The sequence below is a fragment of the Bos mutus genome, chromosome 1 (genome assembly GCF_027580195.1).
Source record: "Bos mutus isolate GX-2022 chromosome 1, NWIPB_WYAK_1.1, whole genome shotgun sequence".
NCBI classification, from domain to species: Eukaryota; Metazoa; Chordata; class Mammalia; order Artiodactyla; family Bovidae; genus Bos; species Bos mutus.
Window position 1 is genome coordinate 154,653,872 of NC_091617.1, and position 21,771 is coordinate 154,675,642.

A 21,771-nucleotide genomic window follows, 5' to 3' on the forward strand; every position below is an offset into this window, starting at 1 on the left:
CTTTCCATTGTTCTTCAGAAAATCATATGGTGACAATTATCAAACGCCAATAGGGCCAAGTTTATGGATTCTGTCACAGTAGAGTCATTAATTTCGATAAGGAGAAGCACAGATACATGCTATAAGACAGGTAAGGGAGATGAAGACCGTGGCTGCCATGGCCGGAGGCAGGCGATATGGTCAAAACGCATAGCTGTAGAGGTGTAACTCTGTTGAACAAAATTCCACTAATGCACGTGCAGGCTTGATCTCGTTTCCTTGGTCTCCTGATGCCATCATTCTTTGTGTTGTGGACTGTTTTCCAGGCATCTGCAGCCCTGGCCAGGAAGAAAGGGAAAGATTTGCATAAAGATATGACCATCTTCTGGCACAAGAAAAAATTAAGTGAGTTTTCAGTTGTTCTCTGCACAGTCTCTCCTGCTTTGTGCAAGGCCTTGGAGTGCTGAGTGTGAGCCTGATCCCCAGTGTGGGGTGAAGTGGGGGTGGGGCTGTCTTACTTTCTTGGGCTCCTTCCTAACAACATACTGCCACAATTATAACTTTCCCAAGAGGAAGCCCCCAAGTTGAGTGACTTGTGGTGTCATTAACTCTGTCCCGACTTTTTGCGTCCTCAGGTCCCAACAAGAAGCCCTTCTCCCTCAAGGAGAAGCAGCCAGGTGATGGGGAAGCTGGCCCGGGCACTGAGGACCCGCCCTTTCAGCACTCCCCGCTCGGCAAGCCTGGGGTGAGGACTGCGACTGGTGGCCTCCTGAGTAAAAGGTGTGGCTGGTCCTTCCAAATGCCACTGTTCTAATAGGGCAAGTGGATTCTTGGGCTTCTCCTGTCACTGACCTTGAGGGACTTTGTAGCTGTCGTGAGATATCGTGGAAGGGAAGCGGGTGATCGGTGACACCTGGATGGGGGCTGAGGGATGCGGAGAGGACCTGGGGGGCGGGGGCGGGGGCTGCCCTGGGCCCCCCTCTCCCTCAGCCTTGTGGCCCGCGCAGTTGCTGTCATGCCATCTGTGTGATGTATATGTGTACAGACAATCGCTTTTCTCCTTAAGATGTATAATTGGCTGCACACCATGTTCCTAATCGCCACTTGCAGCCATGGCTGTAACTGCACAGCCCTGTGCAGAGTCTCAGGCCCGGTCTAGCACAGTGTGCACTTCAGAGACCTCCGCGTCTCTGTGTGGAACCTGCGTTCCCAAAGGCTCCTCCCTCCTTCCCCTTGGCTTGGAGACTCCTGTGTGGCCTCCGCCTCCCGTTTCACAGCAGGCCAGCTTCTGTTTAATCCTGCTTCCCGTATTTTGGCCAGTGGATAGTTTTCCTCACATTTTGCAGTTAACAGTGTAACTGTTGCTGATTTGCTTTTGTTTTTTCCTCTTTTTACATCCTCTTTGACATTCAAATTCCCAGAATGTTGAAAACCAGCTAGAAAATGAGGAAGCTCACAGAATGCCCTGTTCTTTTCAGTACGTCCTTCTACTGAAGGGAAGCTGTGTTTGAAAACACGCAGGCCTGGTATTTCCTCACGGTGTTGGAGTGCTTTTATCTCACTCTTAGTTTCATGTCTCTGAGATAGAAATCTACAAGTAATTCATTTCAGGGTTTCCCTGATAGCTCAGTCAGTAAAGAATCCCACCTGCAATGCAGGAGACCCCAGTTTGATTCCTGATCAGGAAGATGTGCGGGAGAAGGGATAGGCTACCCATTCCAGTATTCTTGGGCTTTCCTTGTGGCTCAGCTGGTAAAGAATCCGCGTGTGATGAGGAAGACCTGGGTTCGATCCCTGGGTTAGGAAGATGCCCTGAAGAAGGGAAAGGCTACCCACTCCAGCATGCTGGCCTAGAGAATTCCATGGATTGTATAGTGGTTTAAAGAGGAGAACCTGTGAGTGATGTGAGCCTTCATGCTCATCACTGGTGGTATTGCGGCCGCCTCCCCTCTGTGCCAGCTGCTGTCCAACTTTGGAGGAGCTGGGTGTCCAGGACAATAAAAGAAGTGTTTGGATGTGGAAAAAATCCAGACACCTGATGGATACACAGCTCTTAGCATGTGGTCTTTCTTCTAGTTCTCCTGTGAAGAAGCCAAGTCTTCTGAAGACCCATCAGTTTGAGGAAGACCCTTTTGATGAGAGCTCCGAGGGCTCTGAGGGTCTCGGGCCGTGTGTGTCATCCCTCAGTTCCCTGATAGGTACCGTGGCTGAGACGTCTGAGGAGAAGTACCGCCTGCTTGACCAGAGGGACAGGGTCATGCGGCAAGGTAAGGGGCTGGGCTCGGCAGAGGCGGTCTTCTCGGGAGCCGTGAGGGAAGGGGTGACGCTGGTCTGGGGGGCTCCACTGCCGCTGGGCCGTGGGGCCTGCGCTCTGTGCCCGTGATCCCTGTTGCTTTCTGGTCTGCTGAGGCTGTGAGTGCAGACATGGACTCGGTGCGGTGTGTTTGTAATCTTATTTTTGGAAGAAAGCCAACACCATTGATACATGCAGGATTAAATAAAGGGCAATTTTTTAGACCTTGAGAAAGCACACATTAAAGATCAAAACTTTCCATTTAACAGAAATCACCACAAATAAAACTACAAAAGATGTCACAGGGGAAAAGTCTGTAACTCACGACAGACAAGGGGCGGATTCCCAGGTACAGAAAGTCCTGTAGAGCCAATAAGAAAAAGAACAACTCCAGTAGAAAAATGAGTACGGTCTGAGAGGTTCGGAAAAGGAAGTGTCAAGAGTTGACACTTGGGAATTCCCTGGTGGTCCAGTGATTAGGATTCAGCTTTGGCTTTGGATTATATCCCTGGTCAAGGAACTAAGATCCTGCAAGCCGCGCAGCATGGCCAAAAAGGAAAAAAAAGTTACCTCTTAAACATGTGGATGGAAAGTGGAAAGATCCAGCTGCTGTCTGCCCGTCACGTGGCAGCAAGAGATGGAGAGGTCTCATACCGCCCATCCCTGGGCAGGCTGCTCAGAGGAGCGAGTCGGCAGTGTCTCCAGGCCCAGGGGGACAGTGCTCTTGACCCGGCATTCCACACCCAGGAGTGTGACTTACAGACTGCCCGACACGTGTGTCATGTTTACAAGGTTTTTTGTGATAACAAAGATTGGAAAGTGACTGTCCACACGGTGGGATTCTAAACAGCCTGAAAGGAGACTGGGGTTTCTTAATGGAAAAATGATCAATGTTTATTGTGAAGCGGAAGAAGCAAGGTGTGGGAAGTACAGAAAGGGGAGTGTGTGTGTCCATATACGTGTGAGTGTACTTGGCCTGTGTGTTAAAGTCATGGAGGTGAGGCAGGATCACTCACATAGCTAGCTGGTCACGAAGCAGGGAGCACGGTCGTGGGGTCCCGTCTGGGATGTTGTACCTTTGGAATGTTAAACCATGTGAATGGATTTAAAGCCTATTCAAAAATCAGATCTCCTGTTAACACTAAAAGCTATGTACAGTGACCAGAAATAAAACAGCACACGTGCTCTTCTTTGCAGAGTTTTTTTCAGAATTAAATTTTACCTGCAGGATTTTGTAGAAGCTGGAGAAGGCAATGGCACCCCACTCCTGATCTCTTGCCTGGAAAATCCCATGGACGGAGGAGCCTGGAAGGCTGCAGTCCATGGGGTCGCTGAGGGTCGGACACGACTTTATGACTTCCCTTTCACTTTTCACTTTCATGCATTGGAGAAGGCAATGGCAACCCACTCCAGTGTTCTTGCCTGGAGAATCCCAGGGGCGGGGGAGCCTGGTGGGCTGCTGTCTATGGGGTCGCACAGAGTCGGACACGACTGAAGTGATTTAGGAGCAGCAGCAGTACAGGAATAAACACGTGTTTTCCTTAACACCGTAATAAAAGCTGCTACCATAGGTTATGTCATTGACATGTGATTTTTGTATTCCTAAAAGAATCGTTAATAGATACTGGAATTTTTAAAAGTAAAATAAGATGTGAATGTTTTGAATTGTGAGGTTGTTGCATCTCACTTCATTTAACAGATACTTTGGTAGCTGTAGTTCTGTGGGTTAGAGTCATCTGTTCAGGTCGGGATCCAGCTGACTTCCATTAATGCGATTCCTGTTAAAAACACGATGAAATACTGAGAGTTCTGGAATACTGGCATATTCTGAATATTTCTTTTACGAGGTCGATCCTTCGACCAAACTTTGCAGCATGATTGTGTATCATTCAGGTCGTTGTAGGAGCCATAAAGGCCCGCGTGTGGGCCCCTCCCCGCCACCACCTGCTGTGCCCTGAAGATCTGTGACTGTTGGACACCCACCCGCAGAGAGGAGAAGGCCTGGAGGGTCTTCATGGGTCTTGATGGCTTGTCACTTGGTGTGATAGGCAGTGCTTTCCTTTTTCTGAGGCCCAGTAGTGTTTTTTAGATTTTTTTCCTTTGTAAAAGAAAGGAAAATAATTTTTATTTTTATTTCTCCTTTTGTCATTGTGAAAATGCGCTTCTCTGGCTTCCCAGTAACTGTGGTACATTTTTACTTTTTACCTGATTCTGTTTAGCTCGGGTGAAAAGGACCGACCTGGACAAAGCAAGAACTTTTGTTGGGACGTGCCTGGATATGTGTCCTGAGAAGGAACGGTACATGCGGGAGACCCGGAGCCAGCTGAGTGTGTTTGAAGTGGTCCCAGGCACTGACCAGGTAGAGCCTCGCATCCCCGTGGGGTTGCTCTCCAGGCTGCTGTCCGTGTTTAATCACTGGGGCGGAGGGGGGTGTGCTGGGGAGGGAAGGCTGGTTTCATGATTTCTATACTATTTGATTTGGGGGTTGCTTTGCTAGAATGTGGTGGGGATATGCTATTAACAATCATGTTTATTCCATTATTTGTATCATGAGGTATGTATGAAGCAGTCTTATGTAAGGTGACTGGACCACGTGGTTCCCTAAGTTATGGAAATACATACAAATCTGTGTTTCACAAATTAAACAAACTTTCCCTTTCTTTTTGCTTTTCACAGTTTTATTCCTTTTTTATGTCTATGTTTTGTGTGTTGGAGGTTATGCTCTAGGTATTTTATATGAATCTTTTTCACTTAAAATTATGTCATGAGCATTTTCTTTTGTATAGTAAACTCTTTCTAAGCATTTAAAACTTTACATATAGGCACACCACTTGATTATGTAACTCTTTCAGAACTCCCTTTCTGCAATCATAGGCTGTTTCTGATTTTCCACTGTTACCAACTCTGTTGGCATGCTGTGTCAATGGTTCTAAGGTTTTCAGCTTCCTTCTCTCTGATAGATTCCAGGAATGAAGGGCTGTGCCAGAGGTGTGACTTTTCCTAAGGTTCCTGAACATGAGTAGATGCATGTCCCAAGTTGTTTCCCCAGAAGTCTGCACCATCTTACATTCATTTTCTCTCCGTTAATTTTCCTTCGGGTTTCTCCTTTACTGGCTGGGGGTTTTACGGCTGCCTTCACCTGTCAGCAAGGTGGCAGTTGTCAAGGCAGGTGCCCAGGGCGGGGACTTGTGGCTTTTCTGCTCCACCGTCAGCCGCAGGTCTCCAGCCTCTTCTTGCAGCTCTGGGCTCTGGAGGGCCTTCCCCAGACCCTGCTGCTGCTCTTCCTGCCTCCTCACTGCCAGCTCCGTTTCTGGTCCGTGTAGACAATCTGGTATATGAGCATGGCTGAGACCTTTTAAAACCTTTATCAAGTCCTTCATCTGTCACACCCCAGCAGGTGCGTCTTCACTTAAATTTCTCTGCATTTTGATGTGGTAGCCTGTTCACTCCTTGTCGTGTTTGCCAAAAACAAGTTGCTTTATTTTGCCTTTTAATTTTAATTGTTACCTTCAAATAGAAATTTTGTGTTCTAAAATTGTATTCTGAAGTATTGACCTTACTTGCGTGTGTGTGTGTGTGTGTGTGTGTGGTCTTCCCCACTTTGGGGTACAGCAGCGGGGAGGCTGGCCTGGCACCTGCCCCCCAGCTGCTCGTCCCTACTCCCCACTCTCAGGTGGACCACGCGGCCGCTGTGAAGGAGTACAGCCGCTCCTCAGCCGACCAGGAGGAGCCCCTGCCACACGAGCTGCGTCCCTCGGGGGTGCTCAGCAGGACCATGGACTATCTGGTGACCCAGATCATGGACCAGACGGAGGGCGGCCTGCGGGACTGGTACGACTTCCTGTGGAACCGCACGCGGGGCATACGGAAGGTATCAGCCACTTCCGACAAGGAAGCTAGAAAAACTAGAAAGCACACGTGAAGTCGAGTGAAAATGAGAGTTCTTGTCATTTTACTCAGTTACATTTCATCTGTAACAAAAAAAAATACACTGTTCCTTTAAAATCATTACGAAGTCCTGTTAAAATGTGCTTCATGCTTGTTTCAAATTGAAGTCTGAGAAATTCAGATAATCATGATTTTTCTAGTAGTTGATTCTTACGTTTGGATGTGTTGAGACCTGTGTGTACGTAAGATGCGTGCATGCACACGTGTGTGACACGTGTGTAATTATTCCACCTCACTTGTGTCCAGGACATCACGCAGCAGCACTTGTGTGACCCGCTGACGGTGTCTCTGATTGAGAAGTGCACCCGGTTTCACATCCACTGTGCTCACTTCATGTGTGAAGAGCCCATGTCCTCATTTGATGCCAAGATCAACAATGAGAACATGACCAAGTGCCTAGAGTCTGAAGGAGATGTACCAGGACCTGAGGAATAAGGGCGTGTTCTGTGCCAGTGAGGCGGAGTTCCAAGGCTACAACGTCCTGCTCAATCTCAACAAGGGGGACATCCTAAGGTGAGCTTTCCAACTCGGAAGTCAGCCTAAGCTGTAGGGAAAGGCAGGCTGTAACCAGGAAGAGAGCTTTCAGGATTGGTGGCGGCGGTACTGAGGACGCACTAGTGTCGGTGTTAGTGAGAAAGCTGGGCTCAGCGTGCGGCCCCTGGAGCTGAGCTACCGAGGGAGAGGCTGGGGCTGCCCACGAGCACCTGAGCATCCTGAGTGGGCCCCAGATACTTCCTGAGGACCAGTTCTCGTCAGCTAGAGAGGATGCACTCAGCGAGTGGGTCCCTTATCAGAGTAGTACACACGTGCACTCAAACCTCTTCAAAGATCTTAGCTGCAGGAGAGGGAAAAATGGTGTGAAACAGAAGTGCTAAGGGTGGGATATCAAGAAAGAATTTTAAACCTTGCACACCTGTAGACATGAAATGATACATCTGTAGACATTTCTGTGAAGAATACCAGAGTCCCCAGGCCCTCCATTCCTGTCGTTGGTAAACTGGATTTCCTTAAGTTGAAACTTGTTTTCAGCCTAGTGTTTTCCCTGAGAACCTGGTTACAGAATATCTTAAGTGTGTGATTGATTTTAAGTTTTAAAATTAAGCCTTAGGGATAAACTAGTCAGGAAAATGGCTGTGTAGTCTTTTCATATATGATAAGCAGTTGTTTCCTGTCTTGAATAATTCAGTCTAATCAGTATTTTTCCCCCTGCCCTTGCTGCACAGCTTATAGAATTGTAGTTCCTTGAACAGAGATTGAATCCAGGTCCTCAACAGTGAAATCGTAGAGTCCTAACCATTGGACTGCCAGGAAATTCCCCAAATCAGTTTATTTCTAAACAAAACAAAGTTAAACTTTGTTTCTTAAGCGTTGTCATCAAACACTGGTAGCTGGCAGTCAGTTGGCATTAAAATAACTCTTTGATTTGATAATCAGTTCTTAGGTTATTGCTCAAGTCTGTTTATTCATCATCTTTTGAAAGAATACCTTTGTTGCCAATCCAGCCCGAGTCAGGGTGGCCTTGACGCAGGTGAGCCGTGCACACACGGGCACTGTGATCACCAAGGCCTTCTACTTCAGTATAGTGGAGACCTTATTTTATTGTCAGCTCTGTTTTTGTGGAAATTTTGTCTCATGGAAGATCACGTTCTAACCACTTCTATCTCCTCTGATTAACAGAGAAGTGCAGCAGTTCCACCCTGCCGTTAGAAACTCCCCTGAGGTGAAATTTGCTGTTCAGGCCTTTGCTGCATTGAACAGTAATAACTTTGTGCGATTTTTTAAACTGGTCCAATCAGCCTCTTATCTGAACGCTTGTCTTCTGCATTGTTACTTTAATCAGGTGAGTACTGTCACTGTCCTGGAAGGAAAAGGCCATGCACTGGGAAACACTCTTCTGGTTCAGATGAGGGAGGTCTCTTCAGAACGCTCTCACTTGAGTTCAGCACTAGCATTTTCCGTGGGAACAAAGAAGCCGGAAAGCAAACTGCATGCACAGACCTCTAAGCTAGAGCTTAACAAGTGTTGTCTGTCTTCAGTTTTGGAGTGAGCCTGATGATGCTAAATTCATTTCAGTAAATATCTGAAGTGCCTGCTCTTTGTTGCACTGGGGTTACAAAGACTGGGCAAGACCAGTCTCTTACCTTCGGCTTTGTGTGGAGTGTCATCCTGATCTCAGACTCCCACAGTCAGGTCTAACGCCCCTGAAGCACCTGGGGAAGATAAGAAAGCAGTGGCCCTGCCACCTCACAGCAGTCCCTGCACCCCCAGGGTCCTCGCCAGGAGCCCCCTGTGCTGGTGGGGTAGGGAGGAGGCTGCACCAGGCTTCTTGGGAACCTGCCTGGCCCGTTTTGTGACTCCAGCTCATTTTTCTTCTTTGGTCACAAGTCCTCCTATAAACAGTGACTAAACCCACCATCACATCCCAGGCAAAGAATCTGCAAGCTTGCTCATTGTCAGATCTGACAGTTTCCAAGAGAGCAGAAATTCTGGAACAAATGAAAGGATTTCTAACAAAGTGCACTTGGGAAAGTCCGTGCAGTTGATAAATACAACTGATAGTATTTTTACAATGACTATTTAATGTTACGAGAATGTTGACCATTTGCATCCATTTTAGTAATTTTAAACTAAGAAATCTAAGCATTTTTTCTTTAGAAAACAAAGTGTTTCACCAGCAGCAGCCACAGGGTCCTGTCTTCCCCACCTACAGCGGTGCCTTCCTGCCCTGCAGCCACAGCGCGCTCCTGCCTCAGGGCCTTGGCGGCTGCTGTCCTCACTGAACCACTCAGAGCTCCCCTCCTCCAGATCCTTCTCGGCAGGGCCCGCCCTCGCCGCCCCGCCCGCCCGCGTTCCCTGTGCGCCTCCTCTGCTGTCCTTCCTGTCCCGCTTTCACTGTTGAATGCACTCTGCATTTTGTACACACATATTGTTCAGTGTCGGTCTGTCCTGCCACGTCAGCTCTGTGAGGACAGGGGTCTTGTCTGTTCATTGCTGGACCCTGGCTTGGACAATGCCAGCCTTGAAGTAACACTGTCAACCGGGGTTGTGTTGGTTAAAGGACACGGAAGAGGAGGGGGAGGGTTACCAGAGCCCTGGGACCAAGCTGACCTGGCAGTCTCTTCGTATTTCCCTCTGCGTTTGTAAAGTGCTCAGTGTGACGCTGTGAAACGACTTTTACTCAGTTTCATGTCACACACTTTCCTTGGCATTCCACCATCTCCGTGGTGAGTTTTACTAGCTACACAGCTTTCTGTTGAGTGGAGGATGCACCTGCTGGTGCGTGGTTTGTTTTTTAGTTTTTCTAATAAATAAAGTCTTCATGGCCCAACCAGTTCTATGTGTGAAGCTGTTTGCTTTGCATCATCTCTGGGCATCTTCCAATGAGCAGACAGCCTACTGAGCACTAAGCTGAGTCCAGGGTACTTTCCAGAGGGACTGAGAGTCCCTTGGACTGCAAGGAGATCCAACCAGTCCATCCTAAAGGAGACCAGTCCTGAATATTCATTGGAAGGACTGATGCTGAAGCTGAAACGCCAGTACTTTGGCCACCTGATGTGAAGAGCTGACTCATTTGAAAAGACCCTGATGCTGGGAAAGATTGGGGGCAGGAGGAGAAGGGGGCGACAGAGGATGAGATGGTTGGATGGCATCACTGACTCAATGGACATGAGTTTGGGTGAACTCTGGGAGCTGGTGATGGACAGGGAGGCCTGGCTTGCTGCGGTTCATGGGGTCCTAAAGAGTCGGACACAACTGAGCGACTGAACTGACCTGAACTGGGTGCTCTGTGACCCTGGGCGCCTGACCTGCTGTGACTCAGTGACTTGGCTTCTCGTTTCAGATCCGCAAGGACGCGCTCCGAGCGCTCAATGTGGCGTATACAGCAAGCACACAGCGCTCCACCATCTTCCCCCTGGATGGTGTGGTGCGCATGCTGCTGTTCAGAGACGGCGAGGAGGCCACAGACTTCCTCAACTGCCACGGCCTCACAGTCTCCGACGGGTAAGCACCGAGGCAGAGGCGTGGGGCTGCTCTCCTTTTTTCCCTTTTAGTACTGGGAAGGCCTGGAAGTGCCTGTGCCTCACCAGGCCATAGAGAAGGCACAGTCCATGGGCTGCCTCCCTGGGGTGCAGGCACTAGGGCAAGGCCTGGAACAGCTGGCAGGGTAAGGTTCAGACCCACCTCTTCCTGACTTTTCACAAGTAACTTAAGAACCTGATGGTCGAGGTTGAGGTTGGGGCCTCCTTGTTCTGTCCCTGAAGATGGCCTCCCCGACTGGCCAGGGTGTCTCCTCTGCTGCAGTCAGAGATTTGAGAACGCGGTGGAACTTGAGGACCCTCTTCTAGAACATGGCTCACAGCCTGTTGTGTCTGGATCTGGGATTTCCTTGACCCCATCTCCTCTGACTTCTCATCACAGGCCACATCTGCTGCCTTGCAGACCTGCCCTTAGGGGATGAGCTGGGCGCTTGTAGTCAGGTGTCACTCTACCTGGGGATCCAGGTGACTCCCGCATCACATGGAGATGCTGGCGGTGGTGGGTGCTGTGAGCTGGACTTCTGCCACCTCCCCCATTTCCATGAGACTGGCAGGCAGTATGGAGACTGCAGGGGTCTGCAGAGGTGAGGGCGGCCTCTTGCCTGTGTGATGCCTCTCCATGGGTTCTTTGTGGTCTGATAGCTGTGTCGAGCTGAACCGATCCTCGTTCCTGGAACCCGAGGGCTTGTCCAAGGCCAGGAAGTCGGTGTTCATCACCAGGAAGCTAACGGTGTCGGTTGGGGAGGTTGTGAATGGAGGGCCGTTGCCCCCCATACCCCGTCACACCCCCGTGTGCAGCTTCAATGCCCAGAACAAGTACATCGGGGATAGCCTGGCTGCAGAGCCGCCTTCGGGCGTGCAGAGACCTGGCTTGGACGTGGCAGGTGAGTGAAGCCATGGTCTCGGGAGGGCACCTCACCCTGGGGCCGGGCAGACACCAGCGTGGTGCTGCCTGAACAGCTTCCTGGCCCCACAGGCACTGGGTTCCTGCTGGTAAAGTACTCCTGGCACCCGATCATGGTTCAGGAGGCACCCCATGGTGGTCTGCTCAGGAGGGTGGCCTGGTCCTATCCCTGATGCCCACCTTCACCGGTTCCTCCAGGTGTGGGGAGAGGAGAGGAGTGTGGTGCAGAGGCGGCCGAGCCCCTGCCGGCTCTCCTCCTGCAGCCTCTGCCTGTGTCGGCTTCTCCACCACATCGCTCGGTGCTGCCCCCGAGCATGGCGCCCAGCCTCTTGCAGCCCCCGGTGCAGCCCCCCATGCAGTCGGAGCTCCTCCCACCGAAGCCTGTGCCTGTTTACTCAGATGCGGTAAGGCATCCTCCCACTGTTGCGGGCAAACATCCAGCTGTGTGTGATGTCCAGTCTGACCGTGTCTGTGTTCCTGGGGTCAGTGTGCCCCTGATGGATGGCCCCAGGTCTGAGTACTCCACACAGGTTATGAGATTTTATCTTGCCACCACGTTGCTTGGGGGCCACTGGGCACTGGGCACCACCCTCCCTGGGGAACAAGGAGGCCTGAGAGGTAGCGAGGAAGGACCACAGCAGCTGAAGCTGTGTCGGCACAGGGGGCAGCACTGGGGCCGTCTGAACGGCTGTCGACCAGCAGGAAGCAGGCTTGTCCTCTCATGTCCAGAAGGCTCCTGTTTATCAGCAGGAAACCTCACCAGGTGCACAGGACCAGGCCTTGTGTGAGGGTCATTTAGACACCTTCAAAGAGCTTCCAGTGATGAGGTCTTGCAGGAATTTCGGACCCAGGTGGGACGTCCTGTGATGTCTCTGTGGCTTATGGAACATCTCCAGTACCTTCGGCTGTAGAGGTGGATTGCTCGGGGATAAGCTGGGTGTGGATGAGGCAGTGTTGCTTTGGCCAGCACTCCTGACCCTTCTGCCCTCCCCTTAGGACCTGGCCCAAGTGGTGGATGAGCTCATCCAGGAGGTTCTTCAGAGTGACTTTGAGGAAGTTGGTGCCGCAGGGGCAGCCTTTGCAACCACAGCCCTGGGGTAAGTGCGGTGCATCTCCTGTTCTGAGGCTGTCTGCACTTGGGGCCGCCTGCTGTCCCTCCAGACGCTTCCTCTCAACAAGTGAGCACAGCCACCCCTTTGTGCAGGCTCAAGCGTTGGTCCTGCTCCCTAGGCGGGTGTGCCCCTCACGTTCCTGACCGGTGTGTGTGGCTTGCAGGTGGTTTCTCTGTGTGTGTGAGTTTTGAGCAGCATTAGGTTTATTAAAGTTGTAAATTAGAAACCTGTTTTTTAAGTTTTAAGCTTGATTAAAAATCTAATAGTAAAAAATCTAGTAGTAGTTCATTCTCTGTTAAAAAATAAAAACACTTGATTTTAGATTAAGTCTCAGTTTATAAGTTTAGCAGATTAAATTCCCTTAAACATTTGTTACCATTTGCATTATATACCATGATAAAATTTCCTTAGACATTTCAGACTACATTTACAAATTTTATAAATCTGATTTTGTGTAATACTTTAAGAATCTAGTCTTGATAAATTTAATAATCAAAATTTTTCTAAACTCCTAAGCAGCTTTTGTAGTTAATAGTTAATTAAAATCTGATTAATTAGTAAGTTAGGCTGTCTTAAAGATTTCAAACTTCTTTTAAAAATTCTAGTACGTATAAAGCAACATACTGATAAGAAAGAATATTATTTCATCTGTATAAATGTAGGTTACATAAAAGGATTTGTTCATTTTTTTAATATACCAGAATTAGATACATACTTTCTATTTGACGGAGTTAAAAATAAATATGATTTCCATGGGCTTAATTTTTTATTGTGGTAAATATACATAACAATTTACCATTTTAATCATTTTTGCATTCCCACCAGTAGTGCACGAGGGTTCCAGTTTCTCTGCATCCTTTCAAGCCATGCTATCCTTTTGTTTTTTTTAAAGTAATAACCATTGTAATGTGTGAAGTAGTGACTCGTGGTTTTGATTTAGATTTCTCTAATAACTAATCATATTGAGCATCTTTTCATGTAATTATTGGCCATTTGTGTCTTCTTTGTAGAAATGTGTACTTAAGTCTTTTGCTCATTTTTGAATTGTTGTTGAGTTGTAGGAATTCTTTCATATTCTGGATATTAATCATTATTTAGTATTTGATTTGCAAATATTTTCCCCCAATCTATGGATTGTCTTTTTACTCTTTGCGTGTGCATCCTCTGATGTGCAGAAATTTTTTAATTTCTATATAGTTCAGTTTATTTTTTCCTTTTGTTGCCTGTGCTTTTGTTATCATATTCAAGAAATCACTGTCAAATCCTGTGTTGTGACGATTTTGCCCTATGTTTTCTTCTAAGAGTTTTATAATTTTAGCTCTTAAGTTTGTTTTTGATCCATTTTATTTTTATATATTGTGTAAGATAAGGATCCAACATTGTTCTTTTGTATGTGGGTATCCAGTTTTCCTAACACTACTGTTGAAAAGAATGTACTTTCCTCTTTGAATGGTCTTGCTATCCCTGTTGAAAATCAGTTGACCATATATGTGAGGATTTCTTTCTGGGCTCTATATTCCATTGGTCTGAATGTCTGCTTTTATGATACCATACTGCTTTTATTTGATTACTATAACTTTGTTGTAAGTTGTTATAAGTTTTGAAATCACAAAGTGTGAGTCCTTCAGCTTTGTTTCTCTTTTTCAAGACTGTTTCCCTATTTGCAGACCCTTTAAATTTCATAAGAATTTTAGGATGGGTTTTTCTATTTCTGCAAAAAGTTATATTGGGATTTTGTTGGTGATTGCAGTGAATCTATAGATTGCTTTGGGTGGTATTAACATCTTAACATGGAGAAGGCGATGGCACCCCACTCCAGTACTCTTGCCTGGAAAATCCCATGGGTGGAGGAGCCTGGTAGGCTGCAGTCCATGGGGTCACTAAGAGTCGGACACGACTGAGCGACTTCACTTTGACTTTTCACTTTCATGCATCGGAGAAGGAAATGACAACCCACTCCAGTGCTCTTGCCTGGAAAATCCCAGGGACTGGGGAGCCTGGTGGGCTGCCGTCTATGGGGTTGCACAGAGTCGGACACGACTGAAGTGCCTTAGCAGCAGCGGCAACGTCTTAACAATATTAAGTCTTCCAGTCTGTGAACATGGATGTCTTTCCATTTGTTTATGTCTTCCTTAGAATAAGGCTAAAAAAATTGCTCAGGGGACTTCCACGGTGGTCCAGTGGTTAAGACTCTGTACTTCCACTGCAGGGGGTATGGGTTTGATCCCTGGTCAGGGAACTAAGCTCCTACATGCCATACCGCATGGCCAAAAAATAAATTTAAAAATTAAAAAAAACTATCACTCAAATTTCTTTTTGTTTTAATATCATTTTTATAGTCTAAAATAAATATAAAATAAACAGCAAGTAGTAAGTCATTAGCAAAAAACATAAAGCAAGAAATGCACAATAAAATGATTTATAACAACTACATTTAAGAATATTCCAATATCGAACTGCAAATTTCAATAATGCAAAACTGCAGTTACTTTTGCATCAGCTTAATGGAAACCAAGTAGATACTTTTTTCCTTGCCAGTGTTAGAAGTCTAGTAATATGGTTTGTGTGGCTTGTATTATTTATTTAGAACAGTCTCCACTTTGCTCTGTCTAGTGTTTCCAATGCTGCTATGGAGGAGCTGTTAACAGCGACAACCACAGGCATTCTGAGGCACATTGCAACTGAAGAAGTCACCCAGGAAAGGGAGCGGAAGGAGGAAGAGAGGCGGCGGGCAGAAGAGGAGAGGTGAGTTTCATCCCTGCTGTGCATGGGGCAGCGTGGCTGCAGGAGAGAGCCTTCCGCAGCCTCGGATTCTCTTGCTTTTGCCCGCTGCACTAGTTGGACTCACAGCTCACCCCGCACCTTCGTACACTGTGGCCCAGGGCGTGGGTGATGGTCAGGGGAATGGGAGTAGGGGTGGCTGTGTGACCTTCTACTGAGACCAGAGGGGTCAGGTCTGCCGACTCAGCATAACTCAAATCCCCTCTTGCAAGGTCACAGAGTGTGGCAACTCTTATTTCTTGTGCTCTTTCACTTTTTCCTTTAGGTTGAAACAAGAGAGAGAATCGGTGTTAACTCAGCTGAGCCAGGACCTGGCCGCAGAGCTGACAGAAGTTGTGGTGACAGAATGTGTGAGAGAAACCTGCTCCCAGGAGTTGAAGTAAGTGACACTCTGGTGTCCTGCAGTGTAAGGCGCGTGATTGGCAGGAGGGGGTTAGCTCAGGCTGGCTGGCTTTCATCTGCACCTGGAGTGTATCTGCTGGTTGACTAGACACTCACAGGCCCTCCCAGTGTGTGTGTCTGTTACTGCCAGGGAGGCCCTCACTACTCTCATCTTCCTGTAGACCCTGCCCTGGGCTTGGGGATGTGATGTGTCTGTTAGTGAAAGAATTTGCTGATAGTCTTCTCTACACTGTTCATTTTTCTTAAGTAGAAGATCCTTTCCCTTGTTTCACATGTCAAAAGATTCCTTTGCGTTATCTCACTTAAGAACTTCAATGCCAAGCTTCAGGAAAGAGGTTTGATTGTGCTGGGAAATCTGTCCTTGTGTTTCATTTCCACTGGGACAGGCCTGCAGCCTCTGGTGCAGATGGAGACACAGCTAGGAGGCAGAGCGTGTTATTGAATGTTTCTTTCCATTTTTATTAATTGGGAGTCTATTTCACTGCTTCCTGTAACAAGAGACCCCGCGAATGATGGGTATTTGTCTGTTCTTCTTCCCAGGAAGGGTTATTAGGAGACAGCAGCACCTAGGACTCTCTGACATGCAGGCGACTGCTGCTCTCTGTAGCTCCAGGAGACTTGAACTAGAGTTCAGCCCGGGATGTCTCTACCCACGATAGAGGATAGCTAGTGGAAGTGGGTCTTGCCTGTTTGAGCTTCTTTGACTTTGATAATAAACTTCTCATCAGATATCGTTGATGAGAAGATAGTTTAGTTGTTTCAACAACCATTTAAAAATTAAATTTCTAACTATAAAATAAAGGCTTATTTCTTGACTGTTTATAAGGTCCATGTTGGATCTGCAGCCTTATACCCTGTACCACTTTAGTTCTTTTTCCATCTATCTTTTCAGATGTCTGTGCCTTATATGAAATAAAATCTTCAAGCTTTTCTTACAGTGACGACATGATTTCATTTTAGAGTTAAGGACGTGGACTTATATACTTCCAGGCAGGCCCTGTGTGGGGCCTTGGGTGCAGTGCTCTTATGCTGATCGATTGCCCTGTTTCCTAGGAGTGCAGTGGAGACAGACCAGAGGGTTCGTGTGGCCCGCTGCTCTGAGGACGTCTTTGCCCATCTGGTGGACTTGTTTCTCGGGGAGGAAATTTTCCAGACTGCAAAAGAGACCCTGCAGGAACTTCAGTGCTTCTGCAAGTATCTCCAACGGTGAGTCCCATGTCCTTACAGAGAGTCAGTGCACACAGAGTATCTTTTACCAAGATGATACTTTCACAGCTGATAATACACACATGTAACATGTTCCTTCCTAAAGGGTATAAACTAAGTAAAGAATTAGATTGGGATGAGGTAACTGTTCTGTATTTCAACAAATATATATATAGGTAGCCTTCTGCTGTTTACCCAATGTGCTGGACACAGGGAGATGGCCATGAACAAGCCAAATGATAGCCGTATACACCTGTATAGGTAAATTTGTAAAACATAATTTTTAGTGAAAAGAAAAACAGTTCTTAGGGAAGTGTGTACAACATCTAAATTGTCTATTCCAACTCAATAGGTTGTTTTAGATTTATGTATAGTAGTACAACCCTAAAGAAGGGAAAGGAAAGAACAAACATAAAGCTGACACAGCAGTTACCTTTGGGAGCAAGAGGGTGAGTGACTGAGCAGGGCCCGTGGGTGCTCATGGCCGCTGATTCTTAACTGCATGGAAGGATGTGGGTGTTTGATTTATCATTAGTCTTTAAAATGGGGGTACATGGGTTATGTGTGAAGGGTGATTCATTTAATAATAACATTTAAAAAAAGTAATAGGGTGCTTGACAGCTACAACTGTATAAAAGGGGATTTAGTGAGGAATGAGTCTCCATTCCACAAGGACCTCTGAGCTTTGTGTGGTGGTTGGCACGGTGGGAGCATGCTCACTGCTCCGCTCTGGACGTTCCTGGACGCCCTCTGACACGAGGTGGAGGCCTGACCGCAGTAGTGCAGCGGCCCCTCTGCGTTGTCGTCAGTGTGCTGGCAGTACCTGGCCCCCGGCTGGACTTCAGCATGGCCTCTCCTCTCTAGTATGACAGAGAGCGCTGCAGTGGCCACCCTGTACAGACATTTCACACGCGTGCCTGCAGGGTCTGGAGAGAGAGTCCTGTCAGTGGTGTTTGCTGGGTCAAAGGGTACATGTATCTGTGTTTGTATCCATATCAGCAAATTGACCTCCAAACATTGTTTAGCATTCACTCTTTTTTTTTTATATTTATTTTTTAATTTGGCTGTGTCAGATCTTCTTTGTAGTATGTGGACTTCTCTCTAATGGCAGAGGGGCTTAGTTGCGTCCTGACATGTGGAATTTTAGATCCTGACCAGGGATCACACCTGTGTCCCCTGCATTGGAAGGCAGATTCCTAGCCACCAGGGAAGTCCCCAGCATTCAGTCTTAGGTTCAGTAGTTTCATTGCCCACCACCACCACTCATTCTCTCATGCATCCCCGCACCTGAGCTTTAGTTGGGATTAATTTCTCAGTTTGAGATCTGTTGCTGAAGTAGACCTGAACATGTTGGCGGAAGGTGTCTCCCTGTTAACGCTGGAGGTGTTCTGCATTTGCCCTGTGGCCGACCTTCACAACACCTAGTGGTGTTTGTCCTCCAGGTGGAGGGAAGCTGTCGCAGCCCGCAAGAAGCTAAGGCGCCAGATGCGGGCCTTCCCTGCGGCGCCCTGCTGTGTGGATGTGAACGACCGACTGAGGGCGCTGGTGCCCAGCGCGGAGTGCCCCATTGCGGAGAAGAACCTGGCGAAGGGCCTCCTGGACCTGGGCCACGCGGGGAGAGTGGGCATCTCCTGCACCAGGTCAGCACCCGGGGCCTCCAAAGTGCCTCCTGGCCTAGCTGGCCTTAGGAGCGTGGATTAACGCGTGTGTGTACAGGGCAGACAGGTGGGGCCAGAGGCAGTGAAGACAGATGGAGAGTTGTGTTTTTGGAGTGCAGCTTGCTCTACCTGCTGTGTTTTCACTTACCTTTTCCCCTTAAAACACTGCTGGTCCTGCCAGTCGAATTACCTGGAATTATGTGCTTTCTCCTCACCTCCCTGACTCAACGACGCATCACAGCCATTCTTGTTAGTGGAGTCAAAGGTCCGTGTTGGCCTCACCCTCACTCCCACCGCGTGCCCTCTGCTATCCTGGGTCTGCTGTAGCAAGCAGCGTTTTAGCAGCTCTTCCTCCGCTTTCTGGTCTTCCTCTCACAGGCTGCCTCTCTATGTCCCCTCGCATGGCCCTCCCTGACTCTCCTCCTGGCCACTCCACGGGTGCGTGGATCCCTGCCCGGTTCTGGCTTCAGCTGTGCAATCCTGGCCCTGCAGGGCTTGACTTCTCTCTTCAGACCATGCCATTGTTGCCTCTGGAGAGGACCTCCCAGGGAGGGGCCTTGGAGGGCCACGTGAAGGGGCAGCAGCAGCCCCCTGTGCCAGGGCCTTAGGGTGTGCCTTGTCCTTCCCAGGCTGTCACGAGGTGCTCTGAGAACCAGGTCCACGCTGCTGACTATGCAGCCGCTCGGGTTCCCAGTCCTGGGCCTGCGTCTGGAAGCAGGGTGGTGGCAGCGCAAGCCTGTCTCTGATGCGCTGTGTGTGGTCTGGGCGTTCGGGGTTCTCTGTGACCCGTGGCAGCCTTGGCCCCGCTGCCTCCTGGAGTCGAGGCTGCTTTACCTGCGTCAGGACGGCCCTCTCTGTGTCCATCTACCCTTACGCCTCCAGCCCAGCCCCCTGCCCCTTCTCCTCCTCTGCCTCTTTCCCTGTAATCTTTCTCCATCCTGCACGCTGACAAGTCCCTCCATGCGTCCCCAGTGAAGGCTTCCTCCTGGTGTCCCCAGCTGAAGTTTGGAAGCTGCTGTCCTGGCCCGCTGCACTCAGTGCCTCCTCTGTTTCACAGGGACTAGTCTGATCTCCCTGCACTGGGTCACCTCCGGACTCAGACCCACCACCCTGCAGCTTGCCCCTCACCGCCTCCACCACCAGCCCTTTCTCACATCCCACCTGTCTGCCGGTTTCGGCCCTTGGCGCCTACAGCCTGGTGTTCTCATCCCCACAGCAGTCAGGTCGCCTCACATCCTCACTGAGGTCCCTGGGCTCCTCTCTGAGTCTTTCCACGGTGGCCCACATCTGCCCCCTGGCTAGCCCACTGCTCTCCCTGTGCTCCTTCTGTGTGCATGCCATGCCACTCCTGATGTGGTCTGGCCTGTACTCCGGAAATCCTCATGCTGGCTCCCCTTGTTTCCTTCTGGTCTGTGCTCCCAGGTCATCTCTGAGCACCCTCCGTATGTCCATAGTAAGCCCACGGCACCTGTCATGCCATCTGCCTACAGGGGCCCCTCTCTCCCTGTGAGAGCACGTGTTCTCTAAGGGCAGGATTTTTGTCTGTTTACTGCTGATCTGCGATGACTGGCACACAGTAGATAACTGCTTGACAGCTGTGACGTGAACAAGTCCTCTTACTAAACTATTTCTTCATCAGAAAAAGTTCTCGGTCTCCTGAGTATTCCCCACTGGGAGACACTTAGTACCCAATCACCTTGCACTCAGAACGTCGCTAGATGCTTGTCCGCCTCCGCCGTGGGTGCTGAGCAGGCCTCACATAGGACTCCTTCATGTGGTTCCTCCCTCACAGGTTAAGGTGGCTCAGGGACATGGCGGCGCACCAGATGAAGGTCCAGCACTTCCACCAGCAGCTGCTAAGGTTGGTCACCCCTGCCCGACCCTGCCTGCTGCTCCTGCTGGGGCCTTGCAGGTGACTTGGCTGTGGTGTTCTGTCCCTTCCAGTGATGCGGCATGGGCACCCCTGGACCTGCCGTCCCTCGTGGCTGAGCACCTCCCAAGGCAGCAGGAGCGTGTGTTTTGGAAGCTGGTACTGGTGTTGCCTGATGGAGAAGAACAGTCCCCAGGGAGTCCCAGCAGGTAAGAGAGGGTTCCTTCCGTGGGGCTGGGGGCTGAGTGAGGGGCCAGGAGTGACTCCTCCCTGAGCCTCAGGCAGCTGGGTGTGCGTGCGAGGGTGGTTGGTTGTCAGCCCTGTGCGCTCCTCTCCTGCCCGGGACCCTGATGCCTGCTTTCATTTTGATGCTTAGCTTTGCAGGCTGTTTTGTTTGTGATTTGAAGTTGACACTTTAGGTCATTCACATTTTAATCTTGTACAGTTGGCAATGGTCTTTATCCAAAAGTATTCAAGACTTGATTGTGACTTAAAGCTGTGCTGAGGTATATTTAGAGCCCGTTTCATTTAGACTCTTGGGGAAGACAATATAGTTTGTTTGCTATAGTTCCATTTTTCTCCTTAGGAAAAAAACTTGGCAGTTTTAAAAGAAATCCAGAAAGTTGACATGGCATTATTTCCTGTAACCAAGTTGTTTCCAGAAACCATACTTCTAAAGCAACTACAGAACATATTACTTTTCTTTTTTAACAGCTTTTTAAGATGTAATTTGCATATCATAAATTTCTCCCATTTAAAGTGTACATTTCACTGGTTTTAGTATATTCACAGCTGTATAACCACAACTATCTAATTGCAGAACATTTTTTTTTTCAGGTGATAGTTCTACTTTTAATTTTATCAGGAACTTCATACTATTTCACATAGTGGCTGTACCAATTTATATATATTCTCATCAATGGTTCACAGAGGCTTACTTTTCTACACATCCTCAGCAACATGATTTATTTCATCTTTTTCATAGTAGTGTTAGTTGCTCAGTTGTGCCTGACTCTTTACGACCCCTGGACTGTAGCCCACCAGGCTTCTCTGTCCATGGAATTTTCCAGGCAAGAATACTGGAGTGGGTTGCCATTTCTTTCTCTAATAATAGCCTTGCTTTTTCATAATAGCCACTCTAAATAATGTAAGGTGATCTCTCTTTGTGATTTAATTTTGACTTCCCTAATGATAGCCATGTTCAGCATCTTTTCATGCACTTTTTGGCTATTTGTATGGGCTTCCCTACTGGCTCAGATGGTAAAGATTCCGCCTGCAATGTGGGAGATCTGGGTTCGATCTCGGGTCAGGAAGATACCATGGAGGAGAAAATGGCAACCCACTCCAGTATTCTTGCCTGGAGAATCCCATGGATAGAGGAGCCTGGTGGGCTACAGTCCATGGGGTTGCAAAGAGTCGGATGTGACTGAGCGACTCAGCACAGCACGGTACAGCACACATGTCTTTTTTAAAGAAAATGTCTATCCAAATCTACTTATTTTCTAATTGGATCATTTGTGTTTTGCTGTTGAGTTGTAGGAGTTCCATATATATTTAGAATATTAACTCATTATTGGATAT

General features: G+C 48.4%; 1 protein-coding gene across 1 annotated transcript in view; it reads left to right on the plus strand.

Moving 5' to 3' along the window:
• Positions 1 to 21,771, plus strand: part of MCM3AP (minichromosome maintenance complex component 3 associated protein) — a 41,937-nt gene that overhangs the window by 5,059 nt on the left and 15,107 nt on the right. The window contains 18 exon segments of the mRNA XM_005902330.3: positions 306 to 384; positions 615 to 759; positions 2,056 to 2,246; positions 4,492 to 4,631; positions 5,946 to 6,143; positions 6,467 to 6,618; positions 6,620 to 6,733; positions 7,898 to 8,060; positions 10,062 to 10,222; positions 10,900 to 11,141; positions 11,360 to 11,565; positions 12,158 to 12,258; positions 14,887 to 15,018; positions 15,320 to 15,433; positions 16,510 to 16,662; positions 18,105 to 18,302; positions 20,113 to 20,181; positions 20,265 to 20,399. Of these exon segments, the coding sequence (XP_005902392.2) occupies positions 306 to 384; positions 615 to 759; positions 2,056 to 2,246; positions 4,492 to 4,631; positions 5,946 to 6,143; positions 6,467 to 6,618; positions 6,620 to 6,733; positions 7,898 to 8,060; positions 10,062 to 10,222; positions 10,900 to 11,141; positions 11,360 to 11,565; positions 12,158 to 12,258; positions 14,887 to 15,018; positions 15,320 to 15,433; positions 16,510 to 16,662; positions 18,105 to 18,302; positions 20,113 to 20,181; positions 20,265 to 20,399 (2,693 nt within the window).